Source organism: Penicillium hispanicum, assembly GCF_028827665.1.
Source record: "Penicillium hispanicum strain IBT 35686 chromosome Unknown utg000004l_segment0_segment0, whole genome shotgun sequence".
Classification (NCBI taxonomy): domain Eukaryota; kingdom Fungi; phylum Ascomycota; class Eurotiomycetes; order Eurotiales; family Aspergillaceae; genus Penicillium; species Penicillium hispanicum.
The window spans coordinates 795,145-811,004 of NW_026623196.1; the positions used below are offsets into that span (position 1 = coordinate 795,145).

The 15,860-nt window shown below is 52.7% G+C and overlaps 6 protein-coding genes across 6 annotated transcripts; 3 read left to right on the forward strand and 3 right to left on the reverse strand.

Annotated features, from left to right (window-relative positions):
* Positions 1-1,250: 1,250 nt before the first annotated feature.
* On the forward strand, positions 1,251-2,069 carry N7459_004042 (uncharacterized protein; the record flags this gene model as incomplete). Its single annotated transcript, XM_056943226.1, has 3 exons — positions 1,251-1,406; positions 1,467-1,707; positions 1,774-2,069. The coding sequence occupies 3 exons, from the start codon at positions 1,251-1,253 to the stop codon at positions 2,067-2,069; spliced, it is 693 nt and encodes a 230-aa protein (XP_056800109.1).
* Positions 2,070-3,680: 1,611 nt separating this feature from the next.
* N7459_004043 (3-demethylubiquinone-9 3-methyltransferase) lies at positions 3,681-4,784 on the forward strand (the record flags this gene model as incomplete). The annotated part of the gene is made up of 1 exon (XM_056943227.1): positions 3,681-4,784. The coding sequence occupies one exon, from the start codon at positions 3,681-3,683 to the stop codon at positions 4,782-4,784; it is 1,104 nt and encodes a 367-aa protein (XP_056800110.1).
* Positions 4,785-4,850: 66 nt separating this feature from the next.
* On the reverse strand, positions 4,851-6,983 carry N7459_004044 (ankyrin repeat domain-containing protein; the record flags this gene model as incomplete). The annotated part of the gene is made up of 4 exons (XM_056943228.1): positions 4,851-5,965; positions 6,055-6,407; positions 6,467-6,833; positions 6,890-6,983. 4 exons carry the CDS (start codon positions 6,981-6,983, stop codon positions 4,851-4,853), a joined length of 1,929 nt encoding a protein of 642 aa, XP_056800111.1.
* Positions 6,984-7,569: 586 nt separating this feature from the next.
* N7459_004045 (SDR family oxidoreductase) lies at positions 7,570-8,576 on the forward strand (the record flags this gene model as incomplete). The annotated part of the gene is made up of 3 exons (XM_056943229.1): positions 7,570-7,585; positions 7,641-8,330; positions 8,401-8,576. 3 exons carry the CDS (start codon positions 7,570-7,572, stop codon positions 8,574-8,576), a joined length of 882 nt encoding a protein of 293 aa, XP_056800112.1.
* Positions 8,577-8,901: 325 nt separating this feature from the next.
* Positions 8,902-10,623, reverse strand: N7459_004046 (TPR domain protein; the record flags this gene model as incomplete). The annotated part of the gene is made up of 1 exon (XM_056943230.1): positions 8,902-10,623. One exon carries the CDS (start codon positions 10,621-10,623, stop codon positions 8,902-8,904), a length of 1,722 nt encoding a protein of 573 aa, XP_056800113.1.
* A 1,078-nt stretch (positions 10,624-11,701) lies between these two features.
* Positions 11,702-13,900, reverse strand: N7459_004047 (putative RING and UBP finger domain protein; the record flags this gene model as incomplete). The annotated part of the gene is made up of 1 exon (XM_056943231.1): positions 11,702-13,900. One exon carries the CDS (start codon positions 13,898-13,900, stop codon positions 11,702-11,704), a length of 2,199 nt encoding a protein of 732 aa, XP_056800114.1.
* Positions 13,901-15,860: the final 1,960 nt, after the last annotated feature.

The following is a 15,860-nucleotide window of genomic DNA, read 5'->3' on the forward strand; positions in this document are numbered from 1 at the left end:
ATCAGGCCCTTAAGGTAATATATCCGGGACCGGTATAGGGTAATCGAGGATATCAGATTCAATAGACTACACAGAAACAGTATTATTGTTCTTATTATCGGATTCAATAGGTTACACAGAAACGGTATTGTCGTTCTGATTATTTGAATCTCCTCCTCGCGAGTGCTTATAATACCCTTACTTTGGATTGAACCTAGGCGGAATATCCTCGGGAGCAGATAACCCCAAAGAGCCGAGAGAATGTTCGCCATTGCAAACCTAGAAGAGAAAAGTTAGATATACCAGGGGGGCTAACGGCGCCCCCCGGACCCCCAGCCGTAGGGGGGATGCGCCGCAGAATATACACGATGCGAAGGGCTTAATCCCGCGGTTTTAAATGATTAAGTGATTTAAATTTATGTAAGGATACTGGATAGTGCTGGCTAGTACTTCTCGCTAGCGAGTGATGCTCGATGCTGGTTAGTGCTACTACGACCCAAATGGCAGATACTGGAGGCCCTCGGACGGAAATCTAAGAAAGCAGTTCCACGGTATCTTATTCGAGCGTTGGGCTGCCGCATTTGGGAGTCGGCCATACTGTCACCGTGAACAGGTTCTTTGGGGAAATGTTGGAAAGACTTGGCATGCTAAAGCTCTCCATCAGGAAAGTCCTGAGCTTCATCACTCCAGTATAGTACGGACTCGTGCAGCATACACAGTCCAAGGGGAAGTCTATCAGAGCTGTGAAGGCCCAGTTCTCGATGAAAATGGTGCACTTAGCGAAGATCTTGAAGGTTGAGGAAGAAGAAAAACAGAAGAGAGGGGGACGGACTATTGTCCAGGACAGAGCAAACAGAGCAAGGCAACCAGAGCGAAACAGACAGAACAAACAACCTATATGACCTGTCCCCCTCAGGTCGTTAATCATCGTAGAGGCGGGAGAGAGGCACCCCAAAACCTTCCAAGGTTGGAAATACCCATCCTGATGTTTAATATGGCGATAGCCTTCCAACCTGCCTTAGAAGATTCCAAGATTGGAACCTCCCTGTTCTGTCACGTACCGTTACTAGCACTCGGAACAGGTCATGCTGCAGTAGGGCAGTCCTCATCTGCTGTATCTATGCCATGCTGGTGCATTTCAGAGTATTCGATTACCTACTAACATTCCTCTCTCCAATTACCTCTTTCCTCTTCGATACCTCCAAAATCCCGTATTTGTCCTTGTCCTTGTCCTTATCTCGCTGGCGCCAACCCACGGACACGCTCTAGTTATGGAGCAAATACAGGAGCAGGTGCTCCAGAACCCTTTCAACTACCTCGATGTAGCAGCCAAGGAGATAACGGCTGCTCTCACACGTGCCAATTACCGCCATGGCTTTATCGGTGGATATGCGGCATCCCTTATCGGTGGAGTGAGGATGACCGATGTACGCCTTCTCAGTATCTTTTTGACCCTTGGCACAATTAGTCAAGCTGATTTGAACTAGGACATTGATATCATCGTTGATGCAGACCCAATCGACGCCCGAAATCTGCTGCTCCAGGTTCAATCCGGATTCAGAATGTCCCAGAGTAACAAACTGGTCTTCATGCACGACGACAATAAGATTAGAGTTGAGCTTCTTCGTGGCGGCAGAACACGACAGTTAAAACTGCCCGACGCAAATTCAGTTCCTCTTCACTATGTTTCTGCCAGCGACCTATCAGGGCGCGTTGATGATACCCCAAGTTAGTTTCCTTTCGCCTTTGCACCCTCTGCTTGAGTTTGAGCTTTTGCTAACCATCTGATTGCAGTCCCTATCGTACACCCCTCCGTTCTCGTGCTCACGAAAATCAAGAGATGGTCGTTCCTTGCCGAATCCACTCGTCCCAAAAGTATCAAAAAGGCCGATGGTGACGTTCAGGATATTGAAGCGATCTTGAACTGGCTTGCTCGAAACAATCTTCGAATTGATTTTGCGGGTTATCCAGATAAACCCAAGGAGGACTTGCTTTCAGAGGTTCGCAAGTTGCATGAAATGCACACTGCTGTTCGCCCTCTGCTTGAGGTCACGATGGAGGTTCAGGATTTTGCGCTCATCAGCAATTAGATAGCTGCCGAATAGACCGACAGTCGCGGATGACGCATTCAGCAATGGTCATATATCTTTCTTCCGTAGCGCCCCAATCCCAGCTTTTCATATACCGAACTGCTTCTTCCACCCTCTCCTGAAAATCCTCTTCGGTCTCGTCGTCTTCATTCTCCTTGGTATTTAGGGGTGTGTCGCGCAAAATGTAAGAGGATATAAAACCCACGAGATCATCGTGTACTCTAAGTCTGGTGCTGTCACCAATAGGGTGACAGAGAAGGTGGCGTATTAACGACAACATGTACATGCGAGGCTTAGGCGTCAAGACCCTCAGCGTGCGGTCAAAAGTCGATGTGACCTCGACGGTGTCCTGGAAAGTAAGGCCGACAAATGACAGTGGGTAGAGATATATTCGGGACCGACCAACTTGATCTAGGTTGTGAATAAAGCCCGCTCGCTCCCATTGTCCATATCTGTCAGTGACCCTTGTGGATGGGGGAACACAGGGAATCCCATGGTCTGATAGTGTCTGAGATGAAAGTGATAGCAGTGCATCAGGCACCGCCCATTCAACAAGCTGGGACCAGGAAGTCAGTAGAGTCCAACGACTGAATTGCTGAATAGAAGATTTCATCTCTTACTAGAAGGACCAAAGGATATCCACATCGCCACTGTACCTGAGAGCCGTACTCTACAAGAGGAATATTTTTGTCGGTTAGAGCTTTTGCAGCCGCCCTCACGATAGGCGCATGGGGTTGTAGCGATGGTGTCTCTTTCTGGGGTGATGGTTCCATCTTTCGATCAACAAAGTCAATGCAGCTCGAGAGGTAGGACTGTTTGATGTATGGTGGAGATGGCGAAAATGTTATCGCCGCTTTGATTCGAACAGGCATAGTCATTAAGACGATCCGATGACTGTCATTATATAAGGAAGGCGGTGGTGAATTGTGCCAGCCGATCAAGTGCAGGTTCCTGAAACCCGTCAGAAGCACGGCACAACGTAATCCACAACCGAGCGGCGCACCCACTCAAAATTTAATCATGTTAACCATACCCTCTCTCTTTAAACCACCCTCATGCCACCAAAACGGGCTAAAATTAGCCAAAATGACCCTCAGCAGGAAGGCAGGGTCCTACTCGCTATGACTATATTTTATATATCTAGTTTGTTATATTATCTAATAAGCCGGTGACTGGACAGAGTAATATAGCCAAGAGAATAGATTCTTGAAGAATGCGCTCTCGATCAACGAATACCCGTCACTTCGCGGTTCATATGTGATTGTAGAAATCTAGAGTGGTAGAGGCAGCCGAGTCGGATGGGATCGGCCCGCCGAGCGGGCTTGGCGTGTTTGGCGGAGACTCGGAGTCCCTGAGCTTCTCAACGTCAGATAGCTTCACCCTGCTGCTCTCCACATTCAATTGGGTTTGGTCAGTGACCGAGACAATTTCACTGATATCTAGTATGTGCAATAATGCCAATATGTGGGGAATAGGCCTGACTAACCGCTGCCTGCAATAGACTCACTTTTGGAGATTCCAAGCGAGCTCGAGGACGGCGCGCAAAGCCTGCTGGAGAGCAAGGTCACTCCAACGGCCGACACTACATCGAGATTCGCTTCCTGAATCGACATGGCATCTCTACGTCCCCGTCCTCTGCCTCTCCGCGCCCTCCGTGCCTCGTCAGCTGTGACAAGGCCGGCAGCCTCTCGACTTCAAATCCCCGCTCTACCCTCCACCCTACTACAACGATCTCCAACAGCGCGCACTCATTCCACATCCTCCGTCTCTGCTGATGAAGTCTCCCACTTCTCTGCTCTTGCCAGCTCCTGGTGGGATCCAATGGGACCCTCCCGAATCCTCCACCTGATGAACCCGCTCCGTCACGAATTCATCGCCTCCTGCCTAGCAGACACCCCCCCGCCAACCTCTCCAGATTCCGAATTTCCAAGCCCCGAGAATGCCGCAAACCTGCACTACCTAGATATTGGCTGCGGCGGAGGCATCTTCGCCGAATCGCTCGCGCGCACGATTCCACTCGACCCCTCGGCAGCTGCCCCGACACCTACTCGCGCAGCATCCATGACGGCCATTGACCCAACAACCACGCTGATCCAGATCGCGCGCGACCACGCGCGCATGGACCCGACCGTCGACGCGCACCTACGCAGCGGCCGATTCCGGTACGTGAACACCACGTTGGAGGATGTGCTTGCATCGACACATACAAGCACCGACGCATCACCAGAATCTCCATCTCCATCTACATTCGAATCCACACCCACATCTACATCACATCCCCAATTCGACATGGTCACCCTCTTCGAGGTCATCGAGCACATCGACCCCAGAACCACAACCCCGCAAGCCTTCCTCACTAATTGCCTGCGCGCCCTCAAGCCCGGCGGCTGGCTCATCGGCTCCACCATCTCCCGCACATTTCCCTCCTGGCTGCTGAACCAGGTCATCGCCGAGGCACCGTGGCCCATTGGCGTGGTCCCGCGCGGCACGCACGAGTGGAGCAAGTTCGTCAACCCGGCTGAGTTGCACGGCTGGGCGCAGGAGGGGCTGATGCGCGCGGCAGATTCGGGGGTGACCCGGGGAGGACCCGGGGTGCTGGATGGGATGCGGTGGAAGTGTGTTGGGGCGATTTATGTGCCTGGGCTGGGGTGGAAGATGGTGCCTGGATCTGAGGATTGGGGGAATTATTTCTGGGCTGTGCGGAAAGGTGTTTGAGGTAGTGGTGGATAATGGGGAGTTTTGTAAGATAAGTTATGGAACTTGATTCATCGTGGATCCTTGCTATATAAGAATGACTGTTGACACTATTCCTCGGCCTTGCGTTTCCTGGAATTCGCAGGGACGATCCCCGGCATGCTTTTCCAGCATCCCTCTAACCTGGCCATCTGGATGTGCCATTTCTAGCACTCCTTCTAAAAAGAAGCTATTCGGAGCTAGCCGGGGTCCATGGTGCAGTACCTCTCTGACCATCTCAACGTGGTTCTGACTAACGGAAGCCGGGAGAGTTAATCGCCCTTGCTTTGTAGAGAAGTCGATATATGCCCCGTTTCTCAACAACCAGGATACACAATCAAAGTGCCCAGATTGGGCTGCAAGTGCTAGTGCAGTTTCACCTTCGAGGTTCACATGGTTGACGTTTGCACCATATTCCAATAGCACTTGCAGATACTCTGTAGAATCGGTCGACCTACAGGCGTTTATAAGCGGTGTATTGCCATATCCATCCACAGCATTGACATCGGCACCACGGTCCAACAGAAGCCGTGCCACCTTCCGCCTGTTTTTGCTGGGATATCTGAACAGAGCAGTTTGACGACATCTGTCCACAGTATTGACATCGGCACCGTGTTCTAATAGCACTTTCAAAGGGGCAATTTCCCCTTCCCAGGTGGTGGAAGACACTGGCGTCCAACCCGTTTCATCTCTTGCATTAACATCTGCACCAGCCTTGATCAGCATCTTGGCAATGCTTGCTCGATGGCAGAAGAAAAGCGCTGTTCTCCTACTGTACTCGACTGCTCTGATGTCTGCACCACATTGAAGGAGTCTTCGCACTGCAACCTTTGAGTTAGATTCTACAGCAAAATGGAGTGCCGTGAAACCAAACAGTAATCCGCTAGATACTTCAGCAAAATGGAGTTCCGAGATTCCCTCTTTGTCTTTTGCGATGATGAATACACCGGCTCGCTGCAGTGTTCGAATCTGATGTATGCAGCCGTGGCGTGCAACTCGCTGTAGCGCGAACGGCATCAAAGGTTCCAATGATTGATAGCCGCCTTTCAGAAAGGCCATCCGGAAGTCGAGTAGCCCAAGTGGTGAGAAGTGCACTCTCAACACGGATTCAATGTCGAGTTGTTCCTTTGACAGCAGTTCTTGGCCATCCTCTAGTAACTTGACTGCCTCCCGGCAATGTATTTCGGGGGGGGGGAATACGTTCTTCTCCCGACCAAGCTGTCATCACACCCCGCTCTGGAATCATGTTCACGAGCAGCAGACTCATCTTCGTCATCATCAGAAGACGCAGATTCATCTCCAGATGAAGCGAGCTGTTCTCCAGCGGGCACGGCCGCTTCTTCAGGGGCAACGCGCTCACGTTTCGAAGGAGCGGCCCAGTCCTCGGAAAGGGCACTCTGTAGCCTTGACATGATAAACAGCTGCTTATGAGCGAAGATCTCAGCCGTGATCCCGACACTCTGCAACTCCTTGCGGATATCTCTCCCCGCGTTCTTTTTATCGGCCGCTAGGGAATCATTCGAAATGACGGGCTTTTCCCGCTTCCCTGTCCTCACCTCCGTGATGAAGGTTTTTAGCATATTCTCGATATTCTCCTGTGGAAATCTAGAGATGTCTGGTCAATATCGACCCACCAACTTTAGGGGAGCCAGATCAAATCTCACCGTATCGCATTTGTATTCAACAAATTCATCGTGCTGGTACACGAGATAATCCTGGATCTGATCTCTTCCAGTTCCTCTTTGCCCCATTCCATTTGCTCCCAAGTGGCTTGTGTGCTGCTGTCAACGCGGTCGTACTGTCTTTTCATTTCCTGGAAATACATCAACACCCGGTGGCAGTCTCGAAGGCTATTTTCAAGCACTGAGCGATGCTCGGTATCTGACTCGAATTCCTTCCAGTTCTCTCTGCTTTTCTCGAGGATGAGAATGAGCCCACTAAGCTCAGTCTGAACTTGTTTGAAGAATTCAGGCGCCGTGAAGAGGTCGTCGTACAGGGATCGCGCGAATGGTGGTAAGGTTGTGATATGTGCTGTTGTATACTAGTCAATGCCAAGAGCCTCAGTAATCTTGGATACAAAGTCTTACTGATATTGAGATCTCCATTGGCGGAGAGGTTACCACTGACGACGGCACCGCCATGCGTGTTGATTGTGGTGCCGGGCATGCCCTGCTCAGCCATGCCCTGCTACGCAGGACAGTTATTCTGAGCCTAAATGGTTCTCTTGGCTCTCAAATCCGTGGTAAAAGTTGAGTTTTCTGCCAAGGTGAAAAAGTGCAGGTTGAGAGAAATCAGCCTCACGCTGAGGAGGCGGCTCATATCACACGCTCTACTCTTATTGGCCCCGACATCCCTGTCACTCGCTCGCTTAGAGTGGTTACTCTGATAGCGGTGTGAGATAGAGCCTGATCTATGATAGCTTTTGGCGATATACCTGAAGAGCGCTGCCTGCCATGTTCTCTTACCTTTTTGGCTAATTTAGCATATCGCCGTACAACACTACTTATATACACTCAGTAGTCATAAGTTTCCAAGGGTGGCTCTAATATTCTCGCTAAGCACCCACCTACTTCAAACTAGAGCCATTGACAGGTTCCAAGGTTATCGGGCTCCTTATGTCAACCGGCGCATCCACCTTCCACTTTTCAATCCATTCCTTGGGATTCCCAAGGCCAATTGGGGGCCACGCTCTCTATAAAGCCCACCTCCCGACTAAAAACGAATCCATCCTCTGAAAACATTTCTTATACTATCAAGATATATCGAAATGGTCCTCCCAAATGGTAAAATCCTGCTGAAATCGAATTGACGCTGTTTAATAACAACAATGCCTTTTAGGAACTGACTACACTGAGCGCATGTCTGAATCCTACCCATTCATTGACCCAGCCAGGCATAATTTAACGGGAAAATGCGTCTTTATTACCGGTGCTTCTAAAGGAATCGGCGCTGCCATTGCCCTATCCTATGCCAAGGCAGGGGTATCCATCATCGGTATCGCAGCCAGATCCTCCCAAGATACCACAATAAAAGCAATTGAGGAAGCCGCCAAAACAGCTAGAAGACCCTTGCCCACGATTCTTCCGTACACGCTAGACGTCACCGACATGGAAAGCGTGAAGAGTGTCGTGGAATGTTTTGCTCTGGATACTGGTGGCCGCTTAGATATCCTCGTGAACAACGCCGGCTATCTTCCTCGCTTTGTGCCCATAACAGAGTCCGACCCTGACGACTGGTGGCACGGCTGGGAGGTCAATGTGAAGGGCGTCTTCCTTCTCACTCGCCAGATGCTGCCAATCATGCTGCGCGACCTAGAGTCCGATCGCACGGTTGTGACTCTGACCAGTACAAGTGCGCATCGCGTCACTTATGGCGGGAGCTCTTACCAGATGACGAAGTTGGTCAACTTGCGCTTCAGCGAGTTTATTGGATCCGAGTATGGCGATCAGGGAGTTCTGGCGTATGCCGTGAATCCTGGCGCAGTACCTACACAGATGGGAGAGAAGGTAGCTCTGGATACCGGAACAGGTCAGTTTACTCTGGTCAATTCGTGTCTATATCAGAGACTTAGGAGTTAATTCTAATCATGACCGGAAAGCTCTTGTCGACTCGGCCGATGTTTGTGCTGATACGATCACCTTTTTGACCAGTGAGAAGCGGGATTGGCTACAAGGGCGTTATATCAGTGCCCTTTGGAATATGGAGGTCTTTCTTGGGCGAAAGGAAGATATTGTTACGAATGACTTCCTGAAAGTCCGGATGGCGATTGGTTAGGTATTCCACTTGACGTCGAGGTTTGCAGACTGTCGCCTCAGCCATGTAGATAGCTTCGTCTCTATTTGATAGATGACTACGACTTTTTACCCACTCCGCGTTCTCCGTCATCGTACTCGCCCCGATTCCTGATATCCTGCCAAGATAGGGTAAGAGATGAAGGACAACATTTAAAGCAGGGATAACACGACCGATGACGATAGTGCGGAGGAGAGTTCAAATGAATGATATTGATGTTGAGAAGAAATATTTCATCCTATTCCATCCTTCCTGGCGCAATTAAAAAACATCAAACCATACTTCATTGTATATTTGAAATATCCATCTACGAACAACATCCCGACCTGTCAGCATCCTGGACACCTAGCCGGCAGAAACAAGACGATGTGATATCAACATCCGCCACACTCAGCGCGACATCCAGTGTTTTCTTGATAATCCGCGCTTCAGCGTCACGCCCCAGCCGCACCAAACACTCATGGTACCCATGCAACGCCCACACCGAATTCGGATGCTGATGGGCGCGCGTCAGCGCCGGATCCAACCCCAGATCCTCGGCGTATGCCTTCGCCGCCTCCTCCACAGATCCCTGCTCCAGCGACAGCGCCGCATAGGCATGCCGCGTCGGCACCATCCACCCCCACGGCTCGGTATACAAGAGCGCATCGTCGAGCCGGATCGCCTCCCGGAGGTGCTGGAACGCGAGCGCGAAATTCGCCCGGCGGTACTCGATCTCCCCGTCCAGCATGGCCGTGGCCACTTTGAGCACGTCCACGATGCGGTTCGGGTGGTCTCTCCGGGATTCCGGCACGCGGGCCGCGGCGGCGAGGTAGAGGGCGCGCTGGTTGTCGGCCGCGACCAGATCGCCCGTTGCCGCGTAGGCAATGCCCTTGCCGTAGTGTGTCATTGCCGTCGTGACGCAATACAGGGACTGGTCGTGCGGCACCGGGAGGGCCTTCAGCTCTGCCCAGAGACCGAATCGGATGTAGACGTGCACGCGCACGGCTTTGAAGAACTCGAGCCAGTCGGCGAGCGGGGGGGATTCCACGCGCAGGACCTCGTCGGTTAGGGAGGCTTCCATGGCGTCGACGTAGCGGAGCGCGACGTTGGACTGGCCCGCCAGCATGGCGGCGTAGATCAGGGAGTGGTAGTTGTGCAGCCGGTAGAAGCTGTACATGTTCTTGGCGCCGTTGCGGGCGAGATACTTCTCGTCTGCGCGGACGGCGGCCGCGTTGGAGGCCACGGCCCGACGATAGTCGCCTACTAGCACGTCGAGATGTGTCGGCATATGGTGCAAATGGCCTGCGTCCGGGACGAGACTGCGGAGGTGGTCTGCAGCAGGCAGGGCGACGGCCGGGGTGGCAGACATTTCCCAGAAATGGATACAGAAGTGCAGCAGACCCGGGTGCGTCTCTGCGTTGGGATGGCGAAGACCCTGGGCGAAGAGGCGCTGCACATCGTAGACGGGGGAGGTCTCGATGGGGAGACCGGTTTTGGTATGGAACATCTTGCGTTGCGCGATATGCATTTTGGCATCCACGTAGAAGGCCATCACATCCAGGTCGGCGGGGAATCGCTCGTGCACTCTGGCCATTGCTTGGTCGTATGCGTGGTTGATCGAATCGTAATCCTCGACAGGGTGGTCAACCGGGAAGAGAGCCTGCATGGCTTCGACGAGGGCCCGCTCAACGGGGGTGTTGGAATCGTCATCGAGGGACTCGAGCGCGTGGCGCGCGGCACGATGGCATATCTTCATGGTGCGCTTGAGGTCGGCTGGATCGAAGAGTCTCCAGGCTTTGTTGTAGTTGGGTCCTGCCGCATAGGCCAGACCCCAATATGCCATGGCGCACGTTCGGTCATGGGCGACTGCTTGCTCGAAGCACTTGTAGGCCTCGCCGTGGTTGAAAGAGTAACACCATATGAGGCCGCGATCAAACCAGATCTGCGCAGCCTCGCTTTGAGTGGTTATTCTGCGAGTATATGTCCCCAGATCGTAGTAGTCTCCGGTGGGAGATAGTAGGGTCAAGGAACCCGGGACGAGCGACATTGGGTTGATGCAATTGGACCGCAAGTTTCATCAAAAATCGAGGTTCCATCGAAGATACAATAAGTACATTAGGGAGGCGACCACTGAGATTAAATAGAATAAATCAAGAATGTCAGTCGGGCAATGAATCCGTCAGCCAATTTCAAACCCCGATTTCGAAGCCCGACTCCGCAGGGCGATATCAAATGTTACTGATGACTTGCAGACATAAGCAAGGCCATGCTAATGAGATAGGATGGTCTGGCCCTAGTACTCGTTTGCAGGTCTCGAGCACCCTCAGCCCTATCTCTTCTTTTCTTTCCTTTCTCCTTTTTTCTTCAGTCGCTCCAGGGTCTGGCATATCATTGCCAGATTATATTTACCATCCAGAGTGTATGAATGGCGGGGGCCTAGCACTCGCTCGCGGGTCTTCGTTACCTGCGCTTGCAGACCTGCTGCTTCTCTGGATTTCCTATAAGGCCATCGATCATGACTAGTAACTTAGTACCGAGGAAATTCCTTACCGGTTCTATAACTTCCTCTGACATCTTTCTGCTATTAATAAGGTCTCCCCGAATCAATGCAAAGAATTGCTCTTTGAGGCAGTGGGCTTCTGTATTTACGTTGCACAAATACGCATTGCACATGAACCAGCACTTGGAATATTGCCCAGTTCTTGATTCCATTTGTGGGGAGGAACATTGCGGTAAAGGGTTCGGATAAAGCATTCCTTCCATGTTTCAAGCTGCCGGTAGGCCTTCAGCCACCTTTACATGGCTAATTGGACTGATTGGTACATTTCAAAGTTCGTTCTATCGGCATTAACGGATATCTACATGAAAAATATACTATATAATCAGGTTTAGATAACCTTCCGTAGCGAGGAAAATGCTAGCTATTAGACTGCGGATTCGAGGGATTAAGTACATTCTAGACCTTGGTTCAATGCAATTCTTCAACTAATGACGAATAATAGAGCCTTCCGGTACTCATCGTGTTCATTTTGGTCATTCAATCATCATATCATACACAACAATGCATCAGAGAACCCCCAACACAAGCAACGGAACGCAAGAAAAAACAGGGATCTAGGACACGACTACCGCCTCCCCTTCCCCTTGTTCTTCTTCTTCTTCTTCGCCTCGACCTCCGGCACGCTCACCGTGCCCTGCACCACATCCTCACTCTGCCCCTGCAACCGCTGCGACCCGCTAATGAAAAACGTCAAATCGCGGTTCTGCTCCGACAAGTCCGCGACCTCCGCCTTCAGCGCGCCATTCTCCTTCGTCAGCAGATCAACCCGCTCGATCAGACTCTGGTTCATGGTCTTTTCCTCCCGGTAATCCTTCTCCATGTGCCGAGCAAGAGACTCGAACTTGTCGGCGCGTTTCTCGAGACGCGCGCGGTCCCGCTCGAGGCTTGGGATCGTGTCTGTGGAGAGCGTGTCATATTTGGCCTGCAAGTCGGCCAGATCCGCCGAGGCGGAGGACGCGGTTTGTTCCGCGGCGGCGGCGGCGGCGCTCGCCTGCGACGCTTTGTCTGCGGCGCGCTCGACGACTTCTTCGAAGTATGCGCGCTGGCTTTCGAGTTGGCTGGTGAGAAGGTGGGTATACTCCACACTCATATTCTCCAGTTTCTCGCGTGGCACGGCGTCGGACCAGTCGGGCGGGTCGAGGGCGCTGTGGTCCGCGGCCGGGAGCTCGACGAGTTTGCCATCGGACTTGCTCTGGATGATGCGGTGGACGTAGGCATCGCCAACGTAGTCCCACACGCGCTGGGAATTGAGGTCCATGGCGAATGCGTGCGTCGTGTCTTTCCAGTGGTCGAAGGCGTGCGCGCCGTCGTACCGGCCGCAGCCGATGTTGCCGCAGATCAGACATGCCCAAAGATTCAATTCGGAGTGGCAGGTGCTGCATTCAGCTGGATCCTCGTCGGAGTCAGTGGCCATGCCACCTCCCTTGCGAAAGTCATCTTGTGTATAACGACACACGGGACAACCGCTTCCTTTCCATTTCTGGAGACACGTGCAGTGGAAAACGTGTTGACAGATAATCGTCAAAAGCCCGGACGTCTCGTCCATACGCTCGAGACAGACCGGGCAAGTCGGCAACTCGATCAGCGCAGGCGTCGGTGGTGCCAGAGGCTTCGTAGAGAGCGTAGCTTGACCTGTCCCTGGCTCAGAGGGCGAAAACGCAGACGGTGACCCAGGCTCTACCACCTGGATCTCCACTGACTTGACAAACACCACGTGGCATGTCTCAGGCTCCATGCTATTAAATACCTTCCCATTCCACTCCTTCTGCCACTCGGCCGCCTTCCGCGCACCGCGAAACTTCAAAAGAACCATATACCGGTTCGCACGCGGCGTGCGAATCATCCGGAAATGACTAACATCATCCATCGTCTTTTCTCCCACAAACCCCAGAAAGTCCGATGGCGAGAGATAAGACGGGACCGCCAGGATACACAGCGTCGTGCAATCTTCCTGTCCGCCTTCGGCACGCGCCGACGACGAGGCTGTAACAGGAAACGGGTACGCCGCTAAATCTGTGGATCCACCACCACGGGTGTGCGTGGATTTTATACTGGACCCCGCGGCTGCTTGGTCGCCGGGGTGGCGCGCTGCCGCTGCCGAGCCTTTGAGGTGGGTGGGATAGTCGTCATCGTTGCTGGTGAGGTAGGGAGTCTCCTGGGCGTCGCGGTAGAGGTGGACGATGCCCCATATACTGTCGCTAACGTCCCTGTCGAGCGGGATGTAGCGTCCTTTTGTGCGGAGGCCGCCTAGGATGTCGGTGCCGATGCCGGCTGCGACGAGGTTGTCTTCGTTGGTAGCTGGCGCGGAGCCGCGCTTAGGGATACGGTTTCCGGGGCCGTCGCCTGGTGTGACCATGTCAATGCACTCGATGGAGATGGCGCAAAAGCGGATATCGTTTTCGAGGGCCAGGTCTGTGTGCGGATGGTCGTGGGGTAAACTGTCGGTGGAGAGGTTGGCGGTTGGGCGGTGGTGAATGGGGAGGTTGTGGGTTTGGTGATGCCGCAAAGACGAGTCGCCAGGGGTATATGTTTGAGTGGCTTTAGGTCTTCTTGTCAAGGCTGTGCCTCTGTTTTCAGCCCTCGCTTTGTTCTGCGTGTCGCTCTCTGCGCCCGATGGTGGACTGATGCTGGAGGGCCGAGACGGCTTCTGGAACGGAAGCAGGGCTTCCCATGCGGACTGCAGAGCCAGAGAAGAGTCCGTGGATGATTTCGAATGTGAGCTGCGGATAATTTCAAAGGAAAGGTGGTAAAAGTACGCGGGCATCCCGGGCGATGGCTCACATGGCGGTTTGAAGCTGTTGGAGAATCTTGAAAGCTGATTGCGATAAGGGATGATGTAAGCACCCCGGACGACACCTCAGTCCAGAACAGAAACGGTGCCTGAGGTGGCAAAGAGGCGAACCGCGTGTCAACTTAAGAATTCAACAACCAAATCGGTGGGTGGCCAGGCCCAAATCCGAGGTGGCGAGAACTGAGATTTTCCAAATGGACAGACAGATTTGTAAAATCTGGACTGCCGGAAAGCTACAATGGCGAGAATATATTTTACAAGACCAAGTGCTAGCGATAATCACCGGCAGGTAAAGCCAGGTTCAATTCATAGATCGTAAACTATGGAGCACCGCGCTGGGTGAAGAAAAGAAATGCCTGTGAAACCGGATTGAAAAAAAAGGAAGAAGCCTCAGCTTCGAAACCGACCAAACGCCATGCAGGTCATGTAGAACCTATCGTAGTCGAGAAGGAGAGTCGTCAAGGCCAGCGAGGCAACTCACTGACCGCCACGCAGGCGAAGGACCAGGTGGAGAGTGGACTCCTTCTGGATGTTGTAGTCCGACAGGGTCCGACCGTCTTCCAGCTGCTTACCGGCGAAGATAAGACGCTGCTGGTCAGGGGGAATGCCTTCCTTGTCCTGAATCTTTGACTTGACGTTGTCGATAGTGTCGGATGACTCCACCTCCAGGGTGATCGTCTTGCCGGTCAGGGTCTTGACAAAAATCTGCATACCACCACGCAGACGAAGAACCAGGTGCAGAGTAGACTCCTTCTGGATGTTGTAGTCAGAAAGGGTGCGGCCGTCTTCCAATTGCTTGCCAGCGAAGATCAAACGTTGTTGGTCGGGGGGAATGCCCTCCTTGTCCTGAATCTTCGACTTGACATTATCGATGGTATCAGAGGACTCCACCTCCAGGGTGATGGTCTTGCCGGTCAAGGTCTTAACGAAGATCTGCATACCACCACGCAGACGCAGGACGAGATGGAGGGTAGACTCCTTCTGGATGTTGTAGTCGGAAAGGGTGCGACCATCCTCCAGCTGCTTGCCAGCGAAAATCAGGCGCTGCTGGTCAGGTGGGATGCCCTCCTTGTCCTGAATCTTCGACTTGACATTATCGATGGTATCAGAGGACTCCACCTCCAGGGTGATGGTCTTGCCGGTCAAGGTCTTAACGAAGATCTGCATACCACCACGCAGACGCAGGACGAGATGGAGGGTAGACTCCTTCTGAATGTTGTAGTCGGAAAGGGTGCGACCATCCTCGAGCTGCTTGCCCGCAAAGATCAGACGCTGCTGGTCGGGCGGGATGCCCTCCTTGTCCTGAATCTTCGACTTGACATTGTCGATGGTGTCGCTGGACTCGACCTCAAGGGTGATGGTCTTGCCAGTTACTAGGGAGGCAAGTTAGCAACGAGAGTCCCAGTGGCGAAGAGGCGACGGATGTCTGGCAGGCAACTGCGACCGTATGGAGAAGATCAGGGAGAAAACTCACGAGTCTTGACAAAGATCTGCATGGTGAGAGAGTGATTCAGACGATGGGAACAGTGGTGTAGATGATGGTTAAAGTAAAAAGGGGGCGAGGGTGAGTGAGCAGAGGTGGTTGCAAGATAGAAGGAAGAGGGCGAGAGGGGAAGGATGAGTATAAGTAGGGAAGGAGGAGGGGGCGAGGCGTCTTAGTCAGGCGATACCAAAATGCGAACCTCCTAGAAGATGCCGGGTGCCGGATGAGTCAAGACAGGCACGGTCATTGACGCCACCAGTAGTTGTGCCGGGTGCCAGGTTTTAACCTTTGTCTAGCCTGGAAAAATGTTAACCGCCTGTCTAACTTTTCCTCTCCGACTCCGCGGAATCGAGCTTTTCACTGCCGGCCTGCTCGGTCAGGGATGATGCTTCCTTCTCGGACTTGTCAGGCCACGGGCGCCGATGACGTTACAGGGCTTATCGCAAAAAG